Source organism: Papilio machaon, chromosome 19, assembly GCF_912999745.1.
Source record: "Papilio machaon chromosome 19, ilPapMach1.1, whole genome shotgun sequence".
Taxonomy (NCBI): domain Eukaryota; kingdom Metazoa; phylum Arthropoda; class Insecta; order Lepidoptera; family Papilionidae; genus Papilio; species Papilio machaon.
In genome coordinates this window covers 3,730,885-3,755,333 of record NC_060004.1, presented here as the reverse complement: position 1 = coordinate 3,755,333, position 24,449 = coordinate 3,730,885, and the positions used below count along the sequence as shown (strand labels likewise).

At 30.5% G+C, this 24,449-nt stretch overlaps 7 protein-coding genes across 7 annotated transcripts; 1 reads left to right on the top strand and 6 right to left on the bottom strand.

The window, feature by feature from the left end:
• Positions 1-1,190: 1,190 nt before the first annotated feature.
• LOC106715252 (NADH dehydrogenase [ubiquinone] 1 alpha subcomplex subunit 8) lies at positions 1,191-2,673 on the bottom strand. Its single transcript, XM_014508494.2, has 4 exons — positions 2,419-2,673; positions 1,914-2,089; positions 1,682-1,789; positions 1,191-1,454 (listed from the first exon to the last, which is right to left on the bottom strand). The coding sequence occupies exons 1-4, from the start codon at positions 2,545-2,547 to the stop codon at positions 1,337-1,339; spliced, it is 531 nt and encodes a 176-aa protein (XP_014363980.1). The 5' UTR covers positions 2,548-2,673; the 3' UTR covers positions 1,191-1,336.
• Positions 2,674-2,916: 243 nt separating this feature from the next.
• Positions 2,917-3,893, bottom strand: LOC106715263. Its single transcript, XM_014508508.1, has 3 exons — positions 3,653-3,893; positions 3,496-3,559; positions 2,917-3,091 (listed from the first exon to the last, which is right to left on the bottom strand). Exons 1-3 carry the CDS (start codon positions 3,857-3,859, stop codon positions 3,015-3,017), a joined length of 348 nt encoding a protein of 115 aa, XP_014363994.1. The 5' UTR covers positions 3,860-3,893; the 3' UTR covers positions 2,917-3,014.
• Positions 3,894-5,126: 1,233 nt separating this feature from the next.
• LOC106715226 lies at positions 5,127-8,549 on the bottom strand. The gene is made up of 7 exons (XM_014508462.2): positions 8,312-8,549; positions 7,759-8,173; positions 7,035-7,180; positions 6,380-6,522; positions 5,947-6,034; positions 5,525-5,742; positions 5,127-5,296 (listed from the first exon to the last, which is right to left on the bottom strand). Exons 1-7 carry the CDS (start codon positions 8,525-8,527, stop codon positions 5,170-5,172), a joined length of 1,353 nt encoding a protein of 450 aa, XP_014363948.2. The 5' UTR covers positions 8,528-8,549; the 3' UTR covers positions 5,127-5,169.
• An 8,121-nt stretch (positions 8,550-16,670) lies between these two features.
• LOC123722071 lies at positions 16,671-17,789 on the top strand. The gene is made up of 2 exons (XM_045682411.1): positions 16,671-16,930; positions 16,982-17,789. The coding sequence occupies exons 1-2, from the start codon at positions 16,760-16,762 to the stop codon at positions 17,732-17,734; spliced, it is 924 nt and encodes a 307-aa protein (XP_045538367.1). The 5' UTR covers positions 16,671-16,759; the 3' UTR covers positions 17,735-17,789.
• Positions 17,790-19,526: 1,737 nt separating this feature from the next.
• On the bottom strand, positions 19,527-21,344 carry LOC106715247 (translin). Its single transcript, XM_014508489.2, has 7 exons — positions 21,176-21,344; positions 20,921-21,008; positions 20,652-20,748; positions 20,370-20,485; positions 20,128-20,210; positions 19,956-20,047; positions 19,527-19,689 (listed from the first exon to the last, which is right to left on the bottom strand). Exons 1-7 carry the CDS (start codon positions 21,251-21,253, stop codon positions 19,542-19,544), a joined length of 702 nt encoding a protein of 233 aa, XP_014363975.1. The 5' UTR covers positions 21,254-21,344; the 3' UTR covers positions 19,527-19,541.
• A 374-nt stretch (positions 21,345-21,718) lies between these two features.
• On the bottom strand, positions 21,719-22,907 carry LOC106715254 (adenosine 5'-monophosphoramidase HINT1). The gene is made up of 3 exons (XM_014508496.2): positions 22,704-22,907; positions 22,253-22,364; positions 21,719-21,911 (listed from the first exon to the last, which is right to left on the bottom strand). The coding sequence occupies exons 1-3, from the start codon at positions 22,812-22,814 to the stop codon at positions 21,751-21,753; spliced, it is 384 nt and encodes a 127-aa protein (XP_014363982.2). The 5' UTR covers positions 22,815-22,907; the 3' UTR covers positions 21,719-21,750.
• Positions 22,908-23,088: 181 nt separating this feature from the next.
• On the bottom strand, positions 23,089-24,050 carry LOC106715266 (adenosine 5'-monophosphoramidase HINT1-like). The gene is made up of 3 exons (XM_014508511.2): positions 23,683-24,050; positions 23,482-23,593; positions 23,089-23,270 (listed from the first exon to the last, which is right to left on the bottom strand). The coding sequence occupies exons 1-3, from the start codon at positions 23,740-23,742 to the stop codon at positions 23,098-23,100; spliced, it is 345 nt and encodes a 114-aa protein (XP_014363997.2). The 5' UTR covers positions 23,743-24,050; the 3' UTR covers positions 23,089-23,097.
• Between the last annotated feature and the right edge of the window lie 399 nt (positions 24,051-24,449).

Here is a 24,449-nt window from a genome sequence, read left to right as displayed (position 1 = left end):
ATTATTAATTTTTAAAACGCCACAGATATTTGTCTCTGAAGTTATATTGTTCGCAGTATAGAGTGAGCAAGATAAATATATTCGCAAGCCTCTTAGTGGAAAAGAGATAGATTTACTACCGCAATCTATTGCCAACTTCAAGAAGATTTGAAAGTGTATGCGTTATTTCGTTCTGGATGGAATATTCATGTGGCGTATATATGAGTTTATATTTCTTTTTATAATTTAGAATTATGTAAAACGAATTTAATTATATTTTTGTGCATTCCTTTTTTAGGATTTATCATTTACATCACATTATACAATTAGGCCATATATTACTAGTCAATTTTATTTTCTTTATTATATGTACTATTAAAAACATCAATTACATATTATTCGAAGCAATCAATAAACCTCTATTTTAGCAAAATATTTAAATTGACACTAAAAAATTAATGGGTCAATATTTTCTAATATCATTTGAAATTCATGAAGTCTCTATTTAAATTAATATCTATTATTTACATAAATCTATTTTCATATATACATGTGTCTTAAAATGTGTACGATATTATTTTGCTCAGATTATTTTCATTTATAAGTTTTATATTTGCTTGATCTAAGTCAAGATTAATTAATGATATGTTTAAATGTTACAAATCAATAGATAAAAGCAAGAAACTTCTCTTGACTTGGAAAAAGTAGATCTATGTATAATAAATACTTATAAAATATCATAACTAAATGTTTAGATTTAGGAAATGGGAGGAACCAGATGCCAACCATCAATAATTTTATTGTGTACTTCCAAGGTGTCAATGTAACACCTTATTCCTATTCAGATGGTCGGTTTGTGGACGAAGACTGATATAAGTATTTTGTCATTGGAAACATGTAAATAATACAATAAAATCTGTTGACATTTACAATATCAATATGTGTGTGATTTTTATTTATCCAAACCCAACATTAATTCCAAATTGTAAAATTTTAAAACTGTCTTAATTTTTGAAAGACTCGATCTATATATATATTTTTTAAAACACTTACTGTTTGGGACATTTAAAGAATAATTAAAAAATATAATTAAAGTTCAACATTTTATTAGTCTACATGATTTTTACAACTAAATCATTTAACATAACACATTAGAAAAGTATTGCTGTTGAATAAAATTTTATAAAAGGATTAAGCTTAAATTAACACTGTTAATTATCCTTACAAAAAAGTAGCAAATAACTAAAACATACAATAACTCAAAGCAAAGTAAATTGAATAGAAAATGTTTATCAATAAATATGCACTTTCTAATGTTTTAATTTAAATGACGCAGTAAATGTTCTAAGCATCAAAATTATTCGGTCATCCAGTAGAAACGAGAGCCGAAACGCGCGGGTTTCTTCTCGGCGTCCTCTGGGAGCGCAGGAGTGGCATCAGGGTACACAGCCTTTTCCTCAACTGGCGGCTTTGGTCTGTCATAAAAAAATAAACATGATAAAATAAAACCAAAGTTCATAAGTCATACTTATTCACTGAAAATATTTGATTATGAATCTAAGTTAAAATGAAAGGTAACAATGTATTAACCCAAAGAATGCTGGCTGTTTATTCCTTTAAATGTGAACAAAATGTTTATATTTTTTTTAAACATGTCATATTCAGTCATTAACTATACTAATGGTATTGTGTATTTTAATACCTCTTGGTATCATGAACCCGCACTTCACAGAAGTAGCCAAATGGAGGACGCTCCAAATTCAAATTCTCCAACATGCACTTGTCGTACACATCCTGGGTTTTGCGGCAGCTGTAAACCAACAAGAAAACTAATAAGAACAAAATATAAACTTTGTGGGATATGAAACTATGGCCACAAATAAATTAACATTACTGAGGATCAGGTTACATGTTAATTTAATAATAAAACTTACTATCTGAAACTATATTCTCCAGAACTCTTATCAATGCAGTTTGCATATTGATTGAACTCAGCCAAACAAGCTTTTTTCACTTTTCGGAAAAATTCCAATGTACAAGCCGTAACAGCCTTCCCTTCATTAATACACTTTCTAGGATCTTGTTCCTCAAAACGACAGAGCATGAACTCCTGTAAAAATTTGAAAGCTACATCATTTAAGCAACCAAAACTTTTGTTAATATAAAAATTTTCTTAATACTGAAAGTTGGTTACAGCAATAATAATTTGAATTTTTATTTAATGTTTACTTTTTAAATCTTTATTTCTACACATTCAATAAAAACGTTCGTAAAGTATAAATGCCTAAAATAGATGTATTGTTGATTTTTAATACATTGAAAACATAACCTACTAAGTACGTTGTTATGCAATCAAATGTATCAGATAAATATTATAGATAATATTGGAACAATAAAATAAAGGATATAGGTTATGAATAAAAACACTGAAATACTAACATTGTTTTGGTTTTCACAATATTTTCCTAGATGAAAGGAGCCAGCCCTCAAAGTCGCCGTAGATAAATTGACCTCTTCCACAGTCAATTCAGACTCTTCCGGCAAAACAACATTGTTCGTTACCACCATTTTTTAATTTATGAATCGTTTTATTTTTGGTTTTACTGATAATTTTGTGAAGAATTAATGATTATTCCGAAAAATATAATACAAGAATTTTCAAAAGATAGTGCTTATATCGAACGTTCCATCCAAAAGAAGTAGAGTGAAAAAGGCTATGCAGCAAATGTTGATGATAAAAAGAGAAGCTATATGTTTACTGTCAAATGTTCTGATCATTTAAAAATTGTAGGGTTACAGTTTTGACATTGACAAAATTAATGAAAAATTCGTTTCTTTACTTGCAGAATTATTAAACTTAATTTGTTTTTTAAATTGTTTCAAAGCAAATGAAATACAAAAGGATCCGAAATATTTAAATAAAATTCACACTCTCGCATAAAATATTTTATTAACGGAACATAAAAATTTATTTTTTGTCCTTACAAGTCAAACATGTATCAAAGCGATCCTTGTATGTATATTTTCGAAAAATCTTACTTCATGTTTTCTAGATGGTTGTTAAATGCAGCTTCTAATGGAGTCTCTTGAGAATATTTGGATTGATCTTCACCTAAAAGTCAAGCAATTATAACACATTATTAACAATTTTAAATCTACGGATATTTTTTTAATATAACGGACTTATCGCTTATCGACTTACACTTGAAGTTTAATCAGAGTTGGGTATTAGAATTTTTTTATTTTGAAAGTGAAGTGATTATTTGAAACTTTAAGCCAGAATAATATTTGGCTGGCTTTGGCAGTTTTCTTTATAAATTATTTGAAGTGATAAAATATTTACAGTGGTGTGCAACAGAGGACGCTAAAACGTGGGTGTAAGGGATTTATTGAACCATCGTGTTTCTTGGAAAAGTTCAATTTGCCAATTAAAGATAAAGAATACTCAAAACCACCTATATTTCATTGTTGTAAAGAAGGCCAGAGAATATTTGAAATGGTATAAGATTGTCTTACCTTCATAAAGTTCAAATGATTCCCTTGGCAACTGATAGAACTTTGGAATATCAAACCTATTTGCCTGCGAAGAGAAAAAATAATTTTTAAATATTTTTTTTTTTATCTTAGGAGTACTCAGGTACAGTAGCCCTAATTAAATCTAATTTGTACCAACCGAATCAAAATTTCTTCTGCCCATCCGAGGTATATTTTTATTTGGAATTGTCTTAATAACGTAACCCATAGAGGCCTGGTCAAACATTCCATCTGCTTCGTTACTTCTACCAACTCTTGGTACATTATTGGGCTTTATGAATGAACTTTTCGCTAATACACAAAAAAGTAAAATAAGAGCAAACGCAACTGAATATTTGGCACCCATAATTGTAAATGCAAGCACGACTAACTAATGCCACGACGTGAACAATTGTGATCACTTTTAGATTTTGCCATCTTTTATACTAAACAGGTTCGATTTATCCCCTATCACAAATGAGATAAAATCGACACCCGTATCAAATAAAAGAGCGCAAAGTCATAAGATGGTTATCTGAAACCTGGATGGCGTACTGGCTTTATGTGGTTTGCATACATAATTTCGAGACACAGTTTTCAGCCATTTCTCGCGTTAAAAAACCAGGAATAGCTTCTAAAACATTGGAGCGTTAAAATCTTATATAAAAAAAATCGGCATGAGCAAACTGCGTTGTTAAAATTAATCTTCTTCTTGAGATGCCTCTCCGACTAGCGAAGGTTGGCGGTCAGTTCTCCATATTTCTGTTTATCCTTTGCGAGGCGAAACAGTGGGGCGGCACTCGCAATTCCAGTCCACTCGCTGATGTTGCGCAACCACGATTTCTTTCTACGGCCAACACTACTTTGCCGGCAACTTTTCCCATCAGAATGAGTTGGAGGAGATCATATCTGTCGTGCCTGAACACGTGCCAGAGATAGGATACTTTTCTCATCTTGACAGTCTGCAAAAGTTCCTTTTTTGGTGAAATCGTCACTCTTTGAGTCCAACTTATGGCCAACATGCGTCTATATGCCCGAGTCTCGAACGCTTCTAACGTTTCCTGAGATTTTCTTTTATTGTCCAAGCCTCGCATCCGTATAGAAGGATGAGCCAGATGTAACATTTTGTAAGGCGGACACGCAAATGTATTCCAAGGTTTAGGGAGCAAAAAATTTTACGCATTTTGAGCCGACTTCAAAAAGAAGGAGGTTATCAATTCGACTGTATTTTTTTATGTGTGTTATTTGGAATGCATTACGTGTCTTGATTTCCTAGTCGCTTTCCCAATCGTCATTTAGCCACGTACCCAAGTATTTAATGTCCAAATGTCCTTAAAATTAATATTTTTTTCATTTAAGTTACTCATTCAAATAAAATCAGAAACAATGTCTGCTAACCGTGGATTTCTAAGACCAAAATCTCTGTATAAATGATATCGTCATCCCTATCCTTAATAAAACAGAGTTAACAATGTCTTAAAAGGAGATTTTGGCCTCAGAAACCCACGGTAAACTGCCATTTTTTGCCAATAATTAATTGAAACAGCAACACATGTTTCTGAATGTTTCCATTTTCTTAAGGTAAAGGGTAATTAAACGACAATGTAATTTTTAATTTGATTTACTTATTTTTATATTGCTTTTTAATATTTATTACACATTTAGTGTATTGATATTTTATCTTTTTCTCCGTCTATCGAGACCGATAGGTATAAAAACTTGATATTTCGGTGTGACGCCGCCTTTTTGAACAACTGCACGCACTAAAGAAAACGGGTCCAACTTCTTCCGTACGACCAGGAATCTGTAATAAGAAAAAATGTTTATAAAATTATTTTTTTGTTTAAATTTTTAGACTATAGAAGGTCAGAACAGGGTTTAACAACCTTTTAAGCAGTCATGTAACTAAAATTTGTCAAATGTTTAAAAACTTATTTAAACATTTTTTGACAGATTTTTAGTTAACCGGTCAGTGCTTCATAGATCATAGGTTGCTAACCCCTGAAAATAATTAATGTTAAATCAAACATACCTATCATTATCTTTATCGTGTCCATAACTCTTTGACGCGAGGCCGGATTTCTGCGCGCACTGATGCAGCACCGCGCGCTCCTCCTTACTAAAGTCGCTGCTGAACACCAGGTCCAAGTCGAAGGTGTCAGACGCGATATAGCGCCGCATCAGATCGTGTGCCGCTCGCCTTAGCTGTCGCACGTCAGACGTATCGCTGCCTAGACCTGCACGGTTCACCTAACAATAAAAAAACTCAAATATATATTTAATTCTTCAATAATATTGTGCCTAAATTCTAGTTTATTTAAAAAAAATTAACCTCTTTTTATATCTCAAAATGTTATACACATCAAAACACCAGTGGTTTTTTCTTTTTTGTTTTACAGTGAAGCTTATTCGAGAAAGTTGGTGGCGGTGTATGTGTTAAAACATGTTACATACCATTTGTAAGTTGGGTTTAATTGGTTCTTCAATACCCTGGGCATCGGTTCCCAGTCCGCCGCCCTTCCAACCCATGAGTTTCATCATCCTTTAAACATTCATTGATTTCATTTTATATTCACAAAACATGAAACTAATTTAATACATTCAATGCCACTACCATTTTTACCACCTTCAAAGTGAATCAACATTATTGAATGTTAAAAAAGCTTTTAGAAAAAAATCTGTTTCAATTACATACTTATTTGATGTATATGTTACACTTTTAAGACTTTTATCATATATCTAGTTGATGAATCTTAGATTTAATAGTAAATCTAAGATTGACCAGAATTTGTACTTTTACAGTGACATACATAAAAAAGAAAGCAAGTTCTTCAAGCAATCTACAGATTTATATAAAGTGTAACAATAAAGCAAATTATAAACTAACTTAGTAGCGACGCTATTTGCGATAGGCGTGCCGAAGACGGCCTCACTTGCCTGCCGACCCCCCACGTCACTCACCGACACCCGCTCCCCGTGCGCTATCCACTGCTCTTTCACCAGAACACTTACAGCACCTTCCCGTAACCTCTGAAATATCATTATAAAATTTTGACACAAACCGTGAGTTTTCACTGCTAAAGCCTATACAGAAAAAAAACTAGTTTTTCTCTCTCATAGTCCTCGAAGAAGACAATACGTCCTAATACAAGTATTATATGAAAATACTTTGTAAAAAGATTAATTAATCCTCAAAGTACTAAAATAGCAGGAACAAAAACAATAAGATCTTAAGTATTAAAATGGGTTCTTCTCATTTTATATAAGGCTTAATTAACAACATAATATAAATAATAATCTAATTTATAAAATTCTCGTGTCACGGGGTTCAAACTTCAACTCCTCCGAAACGGCTTGACTGATTCTCATGAAATTTCGTGAGCATATTCAGTAGGTCTGAGAATCGGCCAACAACTATTTTTCATAACCCACCCCCCATTTAGTTTTTTTTTTTTAACTGCACGCGGATGGAGTCGCGGGCGACAGCTAGTAATTACATAAAATAGGCCAAAACATTATTAACTTTTTTCCATTTAACTTACATTCCATGCCATCATTGCCACAATAGTTCTGGCCTCAGCTTTAGTGGGACCAGTAGCTTGTGCCACAAGTTTACCATCCATTGTCAATGTGAAGCAATTATTCTCATACTTGCTTACCACTGGTATATGACACACACTGCAGCTAGCTGAAATAATTTACTGGTATACATAAAAAATCAACAGCCCTCTGTAGAGAATTCCTCAGCCTTATGCAAAGGGTGGCAAAAACATAGGGTATGTTTTGAGTCAGAGAATTAAATTTGCTTCGGTGCAAATACCTTACAGGTTACAGTCCCATAGTAGAATTTATATCTAATATATAAAATTCTTGTGTCACAGTTTTCGTTCCCGTACTCCTCCGAAACGGCTTGACCGATTCTCATGAAATTTTGTGAGCATATTCAGTAGGTCTGAGAATCGGCCAACATCTATTTTTCATACCCCCCCCCCATTTTTTAACTGCGCGCGGACGGAGTCGCGGGCGACAGCTAGTGTTGTTATAACTTGTCAACCTAATTGTACTGTGAATATAAATTTCTAATTTCGGTTATGAAGATAATAAGAAATAAATGTCTTTGTATTTTTAATTTAAAACTGCTTCATGTGAAAATAAATTATGTTCATTGACTGCTTTGGGCTTGCACCCATAGTCTGAACTGGGATTTTTTTTGTATTATCAATTAACTATTTTAAGATCAATTTTATTTAAAAGTCAATAACCTACCTTGTATATTAGATAATTTACTTGTCCAAGGTCTAATTAGCAATATCATTCTACCAAAATCAGTATAAAACATTCCTTCATGGAATTTTGTAACATCTAAGCACTGTATACTGGCCATTTCCTCAAAATAGTCATGGGAATCAGTGATCTCTGAGCTTTTCTTATCATTTTGAAGTTTGTTTTTATCATCATCAAGTTCCTTAACTGTCTGGACTTCATCCTCTGAATCACTCTCTTTAAATTTACTATGTCCTTGAGGTACAAAATTTATTTTCTTAGATTTCGTTGATGGACAATCGTCTATTACTCCTCCTTTACGTTTAACACCTTTAGCTCGGTCTTCAGCAGCGGTAGAAGCTGATACAAATGTTCTTTGTAACTTATTTTGTCTCGATTTCCGATAGTTGGTAGCAACCTTTTAAAACATGTTAAATATTTTAATCTGAGATATTAAACTTAGTAAACGATTGATTATTTTTAAATACATCAAGGAAAAATTGTTACAACACTGATAATGGCTTTTAAACATAAAGTAGCTTAAGGTTCTACTTACATCTTTCGCTAGTCTAGAAACTTCTAGCATTACTTCTGCTGGATATCTACATCCCATAAATTCCATGTTAGCAAACACTCGACTTAAACAAACCAATCTCTCTTCAGGATAATCATGTTTCCAACGCTCCATAAAAGCTTTCCTTAGGTTCCAATGATCATCGCTTTCGTGGTCTTCTTTATATTTATCTATGCTCCAAGATACATCAAATGACATTTTTATTTGTAAGTCTACTTAAGTACTAATTTATAAAATATGGCAAAAAAATATTGGCATAATAAATAAATATTAAGAAACTAAATGCAGCGGTATTGATTGAACCATTAACCCATTTTGTCAGATGAAAAGATAGATGTCAGATTTGATTTGAGAAATGTCATTAAATTAGATTTGTCACAGAAAAAGATCAAGTTTAAAAAAAAGTCTGGAGAATTAGGAAACATTTAAGGCACTTTGCTGTTAAAGAAAGATTACGCTTACAAAATACATCTTCGACGTATGACACTGGGTTTGGTTTGATTTTCGAGGAGTAGAATTTAATTTTTCATTGCCTTAATTTGAAATAATAAAGAGGTCTTTGGTCTGCCGACTCGGTTTTTCACCGTTCTATATGCTCTTTGGTCACGTTTTGTATTTGGCGGTATTTTTATTGATAATTGACAAGTTGTTAAAACTGAAATAGTAAATTGACAAGGGAAGTGGCATTCATTGGCTTCTTTTTACAGTAATTACTAATTGTTATCGTTACAATTTTTAGTTTTACCTCGCTTTCAAATTTAAAATATTGTATTGTGTATTTCAACTATCGTAAACTTCTTACTACTTCAAAATAATCTGATTCTATACCTATTTAATGAATCGAGCAAAAATTTAAACATACCTCAAGAACGCGAATTTTAACGATAATTTCAGAAAACGATTTTAAGTTCTTATTAGTTTGGATATTATGAATCATGGTCATATAAGAAGTTTTTTTTATAAGTAAGTGTTTAATGTAACTAAGTGTTTAAAGTGCGCAATACATAGAATATTAGTAGTTTAACGTTAATTTGTTCGATGAAAGTTCAGGTCACGTTTAGGTCAGTTCTAGGGTATTAAAATTAAATTATTTACACTTTTCGATGTGATAAAAATTAACTTAGCAGTTAAGAACTATATTACTTTAGAATTATTTATTAGTTTAATACGACTTTATGTCACATCAGCTTACACTTGTCAGTCACATTGTATTTAATATGTCGATTCGTAATTTTCATATATTGATTTTGCAGAATGTAAGAACTGAATCAGTTTATCATCATCATCACTTCAGGTTGTGGTTGTCAACTGCTGGACAGGACATTGATAATGATCTGAATTAGTTACCTTCATTTAAAAAAAATTGTCAAAATTTCACACAATGGACCTTATAAATAAAAAACAAAAAATTGTCTGTATAAATAATCCTTTAAAAGAAGATGATTTAAAGATTTTAGTAGTGTCAGTGAATGTTTAATTGATTCAAAGAAACAATGTATTCAAATAACAATTTGGGTAATACCAAAGACTCAAATGATTCAAACTTAGAACACCCAGTTAAACCAGCATTAAATAAACTAAACAACAAAAGAAAAAAAACTATATCAGATTTGCAGCTTTCATTTGAATTATTCAGAAGGAAATTAAATGAATCAGAGAGAAACTCAAACACAATGGTAGTTGAAGATAATATGAATATGGGTTCAAGTTTTCAATCAAATGAAAAATTACAGTAAGTATTACAGTTATATGGGTAAAAATGGTTGACCGGAAATTTTACTGGAAATCAATCAGATAAAGAATTCATTGAAAGATTCTTCATTATGTTCCATCATGTTTTTTTAATTTTCTTTAATTATTATATATTTTTTACAACAAGATTAGGCGGGTCTTATAAGCGAGAGAAACAGCTTGTGTTATATTGACTAACAATTGCACTATAAGGTCGCCAACAGAGAAAACAACAGCAAAGCGACAAAAAAGCGCATCACGAGTTTGTTTGCGACCGGTCAGCAATGTCTATTGTTAATTTCCTATTAATATGTCAAATTTATGATTGTATTTAATGTTATGTATGTTTAATTTGTTCTTTTATTTTAGTAATCATGCAGAACCTGTTAAAAAAGTTTCTAATGATATCAAATTAATGTGGTTACAAAGTGCACTCAGCTTTATTAAAAATGATCACCATACTACTCTAAAATTTCCCACAATTTCTGTAGACGAAACTGACTTCATACAAGCAATATTAAATAAGGATTGTGAGCCAGATTTTGATGGTCGCTTTAGTGCTTTATATTTGTCAATAAAGGAGGCATTGACAATATATAAAACTAAATATGTTTTTGCATTGAATACAATATTCAAAAGCGAAAAAACAATGTGAGTTTTGAAATATTATTCTTTATAAAGTTAAAGCATGATATTGAATTATTCAAACTGATCTTTTGTATAAATTTCAACATAGTTTTTACCCGTTTGTTTTGCCATTTCTTTTTTATAATTTCAGAAAACTGGAGCTAGAGAAAATACCTAAGAATAATAAACTAAAATTTGCTAAGTAAGTATTCGGTTTTCCTTGCCGAAAATATATTGTCATCTAATTTTTTTTTTAAGAAAGTGAAAGGCGACAATAAATTAAAATAACGACATATTTGCAGTATCAATGTTATTTATATTAGTTGACTAATTCATTATATTACAGAATGTCAGAGAAGAACACTGAAGTGAAAATTAGTGGAAAAAAAGTAAAAAAAAATTCAAAATTGGTCAATGAGAAGATGGGTATCTTGAATGCTGTACCGATGCAATACATAATTAGTTGTTATAAACAAATTCTGAACTTTTTGGACGATGACTTATGTTTTACTATTACATTTGATAAACTGCAAAGATATGAATATGAATTTATTATGAATGTAAAACAAATTGTGAAGAGCAGAGAGGTATTGGAAGATGAACTTCAGGAAGAACTTAATACACTGTTAGAGCGCATAAGCACACATAAAGATTATGCATTCAGTTTGATTCCAAATACAGCCAAATATGAAGAAAAGTGAGTAATCCATCATCAGCTAACTATATGTCTTCACTAAGGGACTCGGAGTCTACCCTAAGTTAGGGGTTTAGACTGGACCAGCACCAGTGTGGTTCCTTCACCGTAAGAATGTCGGAAAAATGTACATATATAAATCTAAAATCGAAAAATACAGTGGTACATGGCAGGATTCGAACCCAGGACTTGCAGATTGCAAATCAAGTGCTTAACCCATGAGCCACTCACGCTCTAGTTATGTTTTAGCCTTAATTCCATCTAAGCTTAAAAGAGTTTTTTAAATATTAAATTTTTTTTTTTCCAGAAGTGTCGTCGTTATGAAGGTGCCTAAAGAAGGAGTCAGAGGAAATTTTCAGCCTATGGAAGATAGGTAAGTAGACTTTGGAAGAAATGAAGCTAAATGCATCACTAAATACAAAAAAAAAAAACAGGACAACAGTACCATCAGTTTGAATACTATTATAATGCAAATTTGTCGTTGAATAATAATATGTATTTTTATTTGCAGCCTTAACATTTCTCAAGAATATCAAAATTTTCTCAAAACAAAGGACTTGGAGCCGAACAACAATAAAATATTATATAGAAAAATTGATAATACCATTAAAAATTCAAATGCAAGGTAAATATTTACATGTTTAGTATATAATGTTATTTTTATCATAATTAAGTACATAGTCTGGTTGTTATTTGTAAAAACTTTTTATTTTTATTACAGTAATACTTCTAATTTAAATCATGATTGTCCGGAAGAGAAGCGAATTGGAATAGAATTCAATAATAATATATTCAAATCAAATAATCTCTATACAACTAATACTGAAAGGTATTTTTTTTATATATATATCAATAGGTGACAAACAAGCAAACGGTCACCTGAATTCGCCAAAATAGCGAGGCGACAGTTGCCCATAGACATCCGTACATTCAAATGCATTGCCTACCTTTAATCAATGGAGAAGGAATCGTCCAGAAAGAGGATATTTTCCCTTCCTATGTGTCCTCTCTTTCGCCAAATCCACTAACCCTACCCATCCTTTCCTAATAGGAAAAGGGTGAAGGACTAAAATTAGTCCTCCGGGACCACACTCATCAGACGAAACGCGGACCACTTCACGTCTGTCTTCTGTGTGGTTGTGGTATTGCACCGGTCGACCCGGCCAATTTGTGCACCCAATAAATATTGTTGTTGTGGGACCTACCACTGAAAGAATCAGGTAAATATTGTATTGAATATATGGGTATCTAATTTTCGATTGCATGATTATTGCATTTGTAACCATGGGTTGCGGTTTCCAAAAAATTCTTACAAAAAAAATTGTCACCTTTCTATAAAGAAAAAAAATTTGTGAGATTGTTATTGCATTGGAATCTTTTATCTGGTTAACTTTTAATATTGTATGAACTAATTAACTTCAAGCATGTTTTTTAACAACAGTAAGAGTGTCAATGGGCTAAAATTTTAGATTGCTCAAATTTATTGTTAACTAGCTTTTAAAAATGCACACAAGATATAAAAAGTTCCTATGTCCGTCTCCTAGTTCTAAGCTACCTCCCCATCAATTTTCAGCTAAATCAGTTCGACCGATCTTGAGTTATAAATAGTGTAACTAACACGACTTTCTTTTATATATATAGATTATGTATTATTTTTATATATTTGTATGACTAATTATTACTAATCTATTCTATTACCAAAGTGACTGGTTCACAATATGGAGGGCAAATTCCCTGTCATCTTGCTTTATGGATTTAAATACGAGGTATGCTTTTTAATGCTATATTGAAGTATTAAGTTTTCATTGTTTACAATTTATTACTGCTTTGGTGTAAGTTTGCCAAGGTTTTTTTTTTAATTAAACCATAAATTAATGACTAACAAAAGATTGTCACTCGCATTGTCTTACAAAAAATTATGTTTTTTTTTTTCATGACAATTAAAATTCACTGTAGTTAGTAAATATTTGATATTTATTTTGAATTATTAATATATTAATTTATTTTTGAATAATTTTTAGTTCACCGGCCGATTTGAAAGAGATGCAGTGCAATTCATGGGAGAACATAGACATATCACATTGGAGACAGTCTACTGCAGCTGACTCTCTCACTATCTACAATGAAAAGAAGTAAGTAAGATAAAATATGATAATCAACCATTTTTTTAACATAAAAATACAAAATTTCATCAAAATTTTTGAAGTTTTTCCTAGATTGCAAAATAAATATAAAAGAATTGATTTGTATATATAATTTTCTTGTTTTTTTCATTATCTTCCTCCATTTTTGTACAAGTTGAAGAATATAATAACTAATAAATACACAATTTTAAATTTTTTTCATTTCAGACTGGCAAATCAAGCTAAGTCCATTCAGTTTCAACGAGGAGGTAGTGTTGATGAGTTAAACGAAGAACATTCAACAAATATGAAGAAACTGAAGAATGTGAGATGCCGCAGCTGGAGTAGAGGTAGAGATGTCAACAAAATGAGAAATAAAATGTATGAAGCATTGTTAGTACCTCTTAAAAGTACTAAAGCTATAAGGTAAGACACACTGCTAATTTGATTAATTTGAGTGGAATAAAAAAATCTGCATTTAATTCTAGCTGTCGCCCGCGACTTCGTCCGTACAGAATTACTAAATAATCTTTATTAAAAGCCCATGTGTTCTTCCAGACTATGTTCTACATATATACCAAATTTAACCTTACCTTCTAAAATACAATTATCCATCCATAAATGCAAACAGTTGAATTTATAATATTAGTAAGATTATAAAGAGGAAAATTTGATTGTTTGTTTGCATTGAATATACTCCAAAACTACTGCAAAGATATGAAAAATTCTTCCACTGTCAGGAAGCCACACTATTCCATTGTGACATAGGCTATATTTATTACTAGATTATTTTAATTCCTCCCGGATGCAGTCGCGGGCAACTGCTAGTGTGACAAAATTTATATTTATTAATTGACTTAAAGATGTAGGTTCTTAATGTGCGTTTATTTGCTTAGAATGATGCAGCTGATGGGCTGGAAGGGGGGCGCGCTGGGCTCACGCGGTGATGGCATCACTGAGCCCATCATGCCAGCCATTGGCATTGTAAGTTACACTATTTACATGCAAAAATATTACATTTTTTTAGTTTTTTTTTAATTATGAAATTCTAAAAAGTTAATCTTTAAAGTTACCTAACAATATTTTTTTCAATAAAGGGTAATAAGATATGTTTATTTGGAAAGATAGCAGTGGAATATATTCAAGCATTAAATTTTATAATCTCTTACTAATTTGGGTTATTATTTTTTAATTTATTTCAGCAACCAGGCGCAGGGTTAGGACATTGCCGTAATAATTTCAAAACGAATGTAATCCCAAAAAAGGACCCCCAACCTGACCCCATTGTACAACCCGACAAGATGGCTAATAAAGATAAACCAGTAAGTATTAGCTATACTATAATTCATTCCAATTAAATAATTTCAGTTAAATGTTATCTCTTTGAAAAACTAGATACATCCATCCATCCATTCAGCCTCGTAATGCCCACTGCTGGGCATACTGTAAAGATCACCACAATTATTGGTCCTGTGCAACCCGCAAAAAATTTGAAAAACTAGATACATATTTATACCTATTATGTCTTTTTTTATATTAAAACAAGGAAACAAGCAAGAAGACACTTTAATTCGCCAAAATAGTGAAGCAGTGTTCAATCCAGAACAATCCACAATTACAGATTCTTATTGTATTTAATACTAGCTTTTACCCGCGACTTCGTCCGCGCGGAATAAAAAAAATGCACACAAAATAAAAAAAGTTCCTATGTCCGTCTCCTAGTTCTAAGCTACCTCCCCATCAATTTTCAGCTAAATCAGTTCGACCGATCTTGAGTTATAAATAGTGTGACTAACACGACTTTCTTTTATACATATATAGATGTTTGTCTTTTTGTTTCAGTCGAAAAAAGCAAAGAGAAATAAACGGAATAATGCAGTAATTAAAGGTGAAGAGATTCGTTTGAAGATATTAGGCAAAATCCTTGAATTTATTAAGTCGTGTGAAAATAAAATGGTGCTATGTTTTGATGAAATACTACAAGAGGTGGATACGAGATTTGTAATTTGCAGTATTGATAGATTTAATAGAAGAAAATATGTTCGCAATTTGAAATCACAATGTGGTGCTGAAGATCTTAGGAAAGTGCAAGAGGCAATGTTAGCTAAACCCCATGTGAATCTTGCCGCTGTTATATCAGATGATAAAAAGTAAGTATATAAAATATTAATATTATTTAATTATTTAAACAATAAAGTTCTGACTGACTGTATGACACTCCATATAATGACACCTCAGTTGGCAAAATCAATTCAGTCATTGATACTATGAACAGATGAGACAAGAATGAAATTGACATACATAAAACTACGTATCCATAAAACACATTACCATCTTATTAGTTGGTACAAAATATTTTAAAAAAAACTAAAATATATTCTTTTTTCTATTAAAATTCAATAGCATCCAATATCACATGGGTTTATTATGTATTCAGACTATCTCAATTTTAAGTCAATATTTAAATTTTGGTTGTAATTTTACATTGTAAAATGTAACTTTTGTTGCTCATCATGTACATGTCTTTTAATTATATATTTTTTACAGAGACATTGTTTTGACAAAAACATTTAAAGGTGAAAACAACAATGAAAGGGCTCTTGACTTTGCTATTGATAGCAACGATTCTATTCGTTTAAATATCTCAGTATATAGATATATAAAGACAATGAAACCAAAAGAATTTTATGGTATTTTCACAAAACCATCATATCAATTGTTAGGTTTTAAACTTACGATGTTAGAACAGATATTAATATTCTTGGATATAAAAGAATCAACTTTAATGTTATATGTTGATATAAATTTACATGATAAATATACGGAGTTCTTACAAAACTTTATCGATGTTATAAACATGGGATGTAAACCGAGATATGCAACGGAGGCTGAAGAATTGCTTGTAGAAAAGATACACAATAAGATAGGAGATTATTGTTTGATTTTAGATTATTTCAGACCACTCAAGTAAGTAAAATATTAATTGCTAATGAACTTATTAACATTAATCAACATGATTTATATATGTTGTCTTTTTTTTATTTCAGGATAATAAAACTCCAAAAGAAAAATCGTAACACACAAGATTCCGGAGTACGTGAATTGAAAAATAATCAACAGGAGGCAAAAGAATTAAAACAAAATTCAGTTAAAGATGTTTTAAAAGAAAAACAAATTAATGATAATTTATATCAAATAAATAGTTCACTAGAGTTTAATATTGAAAAAACTGTTGAAAAAATCACTACAAACGTTATGAATAATTTATCACAAATATATGGAAAAGGTGTTAATAATACGGTTTTTCAAGACACGTTGTTACAAGGAAATAAACAAATAGTAAAAGAAACCATAACCCGTAAAGATGAAAAGAACACAGATATAATTACAATTGATTTAACAGAAGAAAATGTACAAACAGAAGAAGAAATTCAAAATAATCTTAAACAAGATTTTGAACAAAAACAAACAGAAGAAAACTTAGAAGATTATATTGAAGATGAAAGAAAAAATATCAATGAAAACGAGAATAAAGAAGCAATAGAGGAAAATCAAGAAAAACATTGTTTTACTGAAAGTGAAGATATTTTAAAAATAATAGATGATTTAGAGCAATTTATTAAAATAGAAGAAAAACCCCTCAACGAAGAACATAATCAGAAAAGAAATCGTTCAGATTCCAATGACTCACAATTACAAAATACAAAGAAAATTAAACGTCCTTCTATAAAATGTTATAAACAAATTGAAATAACACCAAATAATTCAATCGAAACTATGGATTATAATTTAGCAGGAATTGTACAAAGTCTTATATCTAATGCTATAGATAGAACTGACTGTTTGCCTTTGTTACAGTGCATCGGTATTGTTAATGAAAAATTATTATACATTTGCTACAACGAAAACTCGTATACATGGCTTAAAACAGTATTAAATGATCAATTCGAAGTTTTAGATGCTGAAGTTAATTTAGAGGGTAGACGTAAATTAAAAATAAATTTAAAAACATATATCTATGATGATACATCGAAAATATTAAATAGATTAAAAATGTATAATTCATATTTAGATGTTGATAGTTGGAAGATACATAAGACATTTGTTTCTGTAGATGAAACATTTCTATGGGTGGAAGTGGACGAGGAAGATTATAATGTTATAAGTCGAAATGATTTTTCATTATTTGCTGGAATCGATAAAGCTACATTCAGTGTTGTATGGGAATAAATTTATTTAAAAATAATTTCCTAATAAATCTGCCAAATATAACTAAATAAGATTTAATTGTGTACACAAAGGTGAGTCAAGTGTTAGTAGTTTATCTAGTCGATTAAAAATTATATATATATTGGTGACTGGCACATTTCTTTTTTTTGTTGAAGTAATAATATTTAATAATTACTCGTGCCATAAATTAGAACTAGAAATAAGTACTAGATGTTAGCACGATTTCGAGAATTTCCTTAGAGGAGGCAAGAAATCTTCATAGATATGTTGAACAAATAAACACAAATAATATATACTGTCTAATTTGTTCAACACCTCAAGCTTTTCATTTTCTGTAGCTTTCTTTCTCCATTTTTCTTTATTATCTTTTTTTCTACTTACAATATGACCAAGTTATTATAATATTTAGGATGGAAATTGCTCTCTGGTTGATTGTGGTCTTGACTTTTTTTCTGCGTTAATTTTTTTTATATGTATGTTTATGATTTAGTAGTAATTCTTTACTAAAGTGTAAAAACATAGAAATGATGTCTGATTTCTTTAATATTTTACTTGTAAGATTTTCGAGCTGTGCTCATATAATTGTGATATTTTGAATATAAGGTGATTCCATGATTATTTGTAAGGATTTAAAACAACTTCAAACGTGATTTTTTTTTCTTTTGTTTTGTTACTTAACATTTCTTGTCTTTTTTAGATACTAGAAATATTTTGAACTATATGTGATTTAGTATTATGCATAAAAAACAAGCAATCATTTCATATTACTTATAACTGTGGACCTAGCACGAATATTTGTGAAAATCGACTAAAATGTCAATTACATAACTGACATTCACTGTACACAGTAGAATGTCACAAATATTCATGCTAAGCCCCACAATATGCTTTTATATGCTTTTGTAAAATACATACCAGGATTTACCTGTGATGCGTGTAAGGTCAGACAACTTGTGTGACCTGGTCTGTAATAATCTCATAGTTATCTCATGTCTAAATGATATACTACATATTTTTGGTGGAATATATCTGAGCTATGTCAAAATCTCTACCCTTGAAGCAATCAGTGATTATATTTTTAATTGCATTGCATATTAACATGTTGATATGTTGAAAACTGTCATATGTTGGTAAGCTAATGCAATTATATGTTTAAAATAACTTGATGTTTTATTTTTACTTGCTATTGTTATCCCAAAACAAGCTTGAATATCTTTTTATATTACCGTGAGGCTGAAATTAAACATAACAGAATTTTACTTCATATATTTATTGAAATAAAGCTCAAATAATGAGCTGATGCCAAAAATAGAGTTGGAACTTATAGCACTTTTGCAAAATAGCTGTGTGGTTCTACCTACCGTTCAATCGTTCTGCGAAAATCCGAAATAAACTTTTTTTTAGAATCCAACTATAATATAAGCTTGTGTTGCTTCTACTAAACGTCTATCAAATACTCAATACTGAAAAGATCTCAGATTATATATAAAAATTACATTTATAATTAAAAAAAAACTTCAAATTCAGCAAACAGTTAATGTGTATTAAAATGTTTGAATTTGCCTATTGTATTGAATAAGGCTTAAGATTTACGATTCCTCAGTTATAAAATGTGTTTAATTTAGAAAATACAGTATACTAAAAATCTAATGAAACTATTTTCAAACTTTTTAATCTGTTCAAAAAGATCAGAAAATTATCTCAACTAAAATTTTTTTTTTTTTGTTATTTTCTTTGCAATATAAAAATAAAAAGTTAAATCTATTTGGAATAATTAATTTTATGCTTAAATAATAATATTTATAAACTAAGCTTCTGCAACAACTTCTTCAGGCTCAGTCTTAGGCAGGAGGCCGCGTATGCTCAGGTCATATACCACTTCCTCTATTTTCTTCACATCATACTTCAGAGCGTCGAATCGCTTCCGCAAATGGTCATTCTTGAGATTCAGTAACCTGTAATATTTTGTATATTTATTTGGTGAAGTTGGCAATTAAAAGTTAGTCATCTGATGTGAAATTATCACTATCTGAAAAAATCTGTGACATCAAATTACAAAAAAATTTTGAGAATGTGTCATCTACTTTTAACAGGGGAAAAAAGAAACCAAATAGGTTATTTCTTTTTCCTATGTATGTACTAAATATTGTGGAAAAATGGGAGAAAAATAACCTAGGTCTATATGAATGAGAAGTTTTTCATTAGAATATACCCAAATTACCTGAAGCCTGCATTAAGTTCCATCACAAATTTGGATATTTGCAGTGGTCTGTTGTAGTCACCACGAGTGACAGAGTTCACAGCAAGTCGTGACTGTAATGAATTATAAACATAAAAAACTGAACACATGTTAAATATGTACAATATTATGGGTATATTAAATAAAATCTTACCAATTCGGAACACAAATTCAAAAGTCCAACCAAATAGTCTTCAATGTCAAGATGAAAACCTTCTTTTTCTTCTATTGCACTGACTAAAAATATTTTAAAGATTCAGTTTCTTATTTTTATGAGTAAAAATTTGAAATTACTGCCATAGATTTCATATAATTTTTCCAGGCTTTTTCCATAGAAAATTCATATAAAATATTGTAAGTAAAAAGAAGTCATATGAAAAAACAAAATCTACTCACTACCAAGTATCTCGGCTACTGTTTCATGTGAGGCCATTATCCCTTTCTCAAGCCAAATTGTTAGAGAGATCAAATAGCAAAAGCGTTGAGTCATGAACCTCCAATGATCCTGGTATCTGGAAATGTATTTAAATCATTCTCACATTACACACACCTGTAATAAAAGGCAGATATTTTGATTTGGCACAGTTCTGTCTACTCTACATTTATACATCTTCATACATGCCCATCAATTACTTGCACTCATAATACTGTAACTTGTGTATAGTGATGAAATTGTACTTGTAGTAATCAGTGGGTGGTACAGCATCCTTCAGCTTGGCATATCCAGCCCTGGCCTTCTCAAACATCTCCCTCGCTTGAAGACAAGCTGGAGCAACTGTAATATTTACACCTTAATAGGAAAACAACTAATAAGGAAAAAGCCTAAATATTTTTGTTTTCTGTTATGATAGGTTGTTAAATAAGTATTAGGAACGGCAACAATTGTATTTCATTATTCAGAAGAATAGGCTTACACAGCAGTGCAAATATAATACACTTATACTTACTGCCATCCTCATTGTAATGAATTACTTGAAGTATAGTTGTTACAGCGCGATATATGGAATCAACATCTTTACAGATGTTGCGGATAACCTATAAACGGACCAGAAACTTTTAGATGCATTGTGATAGATACAAGTTTTTCATGGTATTAATTTGTCAATTTTAAAGCTCCCAAACGTGTTGATTTGACATAAAACATATTAAATTTATAAAGATGTGTTACATTTTCCGCGCATTTATTGTTGACATTAAGTTACCTCGCGTATTTCTTGTTCTTCATCGAGACTTTTTTGAAATTCACTAAATATATTGTTAATTACAAGATTTCCGCTCATTTTGGTATCTTATTTATCAACAAATGTAGCAAGATCAAGGACAAACTCCACAACAATATGTAAACAACTGTAATGTGTTTTTATTCGACTTCGACGGCTTTTGAATGATTGAGTGAATGACAATGAATTATGCGAGTAAAACGTTACCACTCGATGCTTTGTGCTCTATCGATTTAAATCGATATTTAGGGTTAAAAAAAATGTTTTGTAATGCCAAATTATTTATGCAAAAGAAAAACAATAATTTAGTCAAATGCACATTTACATACGTCATCTAAAAATATTGTATGATTGGTTGCAGTTGCCATCTCATTACAAATTCTTTTGAAAATCCTGTATATTGAAAAAATAATACAAAACTAATAAAATAAATAAGGCTTGTGCGAGGATGAAGGTTAATAAAACAGTCTGCTGAAATTAAAAACCAACTTTATAACGAAATGCAAAAAAAGAAAACATTGTTCACAGTTTTAAATATCAATTTTTAATTGTTCCTCTTAACCAGGAGGCCAGCGCAATTGCCTTCCTCCCAAGATATGAAGATGGAGATGGTAGACGCTCTGAGCACCATTCTTCCCATCATTGATAACAATTCGGAAACCACTTTCACCAAGCCCTTCTTGAGCAGCAATTTTGCGAGCAGCAATCATAAGATGACCTGAAACGAAGTTATATGTATGAATTTATCACAATTTACCTCATAAAGTATCTTATCTATAGGCACAAGACAATAAAACTTTCCTACCTCTTATTTATTATCTTACCCTTTATCTTGGGTTTAAGCTTTTATTTATGGTTCATCTAATCTTTAATGAGTAATTCATGTCTTATATTGTTATCTTTATTTTGTTGACATATGGTTAACTCACCCCAGTTAAATGATGGGAGATTGGCTTTACACTTATAAATAAATAAAAGTATCCTTTTCTGGATCAAAAATTCTTTCTCTATTATAATATGTAATGCTTTTTTGATGAACATTGTTTAAATGATAATTACCTAGAAGTTGCTCATCTTCATCAGAAGCTTTGGACAGTTGAGGTATTGGTTTTCTAGGAATCACCAAGATGTGAGTAGGCGCTTGAGGGTTCACATCATGAAATGCTACACACTGAAAGTTAAATACAGAAAATCGGCTGTAGAAATGTATAGGGTCAAATGCCTAATTTAAAGTGGTTTCAAGATTGTAAAAGATATGAAAAAGGCAAAGCTCCAGCTCAAGGCTCTAGCCTAAAAGAATAGGTATGTGTAAGTAATCTTTTCAACCTCATGAACCAACCGTAAAATATTTCTTTGCATTTTGATTTGTTTGAAATTAAAAAATATTAGGTTACTATTTTTCCTCCGGCACACAATAATTTCACAAATCGCGAGATTTGTGCAAAAAGTATTCGCGGAACAGATAGTATTAAACATGGTTTAAATAAATAACAAAAAACTTAAAAATTACTTGATCATCTTCGTAGACAAATTTGGCAGGTATTTCTTTTCTTAATATCTTGCCAAAGATAGTATCGCCTCCTGGAAGAGCGGACTGAGCTAATTCCACCTCACTTGCCATTTTCTATATAAATTTGTAATGTTCTCTAGTCTGAATAAATATGAAGTATTTAAAAAATCTAGAAAAAATCTAGAATTGACCAAAGACTATGAAGAATAAGAACAACCATAGAACATGATCATTATCTGTATTTTTTACTAAACCAGATATGGTTACGAATACGATACGAAATTGAAAAATAATGTTACTCAAGTTTTAAGAAAGTTATACCTAGGATATGTAAAATGATTAACAATTTTTTTCAGCATTTATTTACAGCTTACATATACACAATATAAATTTTTCACAATCTGGAGTTTGGCGTTATTGGCCACAGAATTTCTTTAGAAACTTTACTAATTATATGAATAGATTTTAACTTTCCAGATTTTGGATTTTCATTTATCGTGATCTGATAAGAGTTTCCCTCGAAACCTCTTCGTATAGCAACTTTATTTGCTACGAGAATAAGATGCCCTGAAACAGATGTTATTAAAATGGCAACTTTGTTATTGTTTATGAATTTTCTTACATAATTCGTTCTTAATCTGAACTTCAAACTCAATAATTTAAGTTGACTAAACAGAGAAGTATCGTTAAAATATGGTAATAAAGAACGAGATTTATCTAAAATAAATACAAAGGCTTAATATCGTAATAGTGGATAACTTGTCCTAACATACATTACCTAAAAGTTTCTTATCATCTGTCAGCGCATTAGATAATACAGATATATTCTTTTTAGGGATCACTAGATGAAGTGGTCCTTGGGAATTTAGTTTTTCCTCTATAACGATACTCTGAAAAAAATGTTGAACAAGTTTTAAGGTTATCTTTGTTATGAATTAAGGCCATTTTAGTAATTTCGGGTAGTCGGGGTTTTATTTACCTCATCGTCTTCGTAAATTATATTCCTGGTTCCATCATATACATTGTGATTTTTAAACATTTTGGGAACAATTTATGTGAATAGTACTTAAATATTCGTTGCTTATGATCATTTAAGACGTGTATTCCTTCTTAACTCCACTATTCATTTGTTTACAATATTTTGAAACCAAACGAGTTTATGCCCTGACGCTTATCATTCAAAAAACTGCATGTTGATTGTATTCTCAAGGACATATTTTATTTGTTAGGAGTTATTATTAAAGTATAATATCACACTTACATTCGCTCTGTGAAATTAAAATAACTACATGATTTTGTACAGATGTTTCAGAAATGGAAACCTACAGTCAAGGTTATTCAAAGCTATAAAAGTAAATTAAAAACACCTATTATAACTATTGGGAAATTGGTTCAAAATATCTATTATTATCAAATTAGATAAGATACTGATTGGATATAGATAAATGGTATTTTTTTACGCAATAACAAATTAAAACAAAATAATACTGGATACGCATATTATAGACACGAAATTGGTTTTACTTGTCAAGTTTCGTTTTATAAAATAAACTTGCTACTTTCTCTGGTATTCCCTTTTCTTCCTGCTTCTTTGCTTCCCTTCAAAAGATAAAGGCTGAAAATCATGCTGAAAGAACAATTCTTACAGTTTTAAAATTTTGTGGGTGATACAAAATACAAAAAAGCAATGTAAATTTAACTTTTTATAAGTACGCAAATTGATATACAAGTAACTTATACTATTCA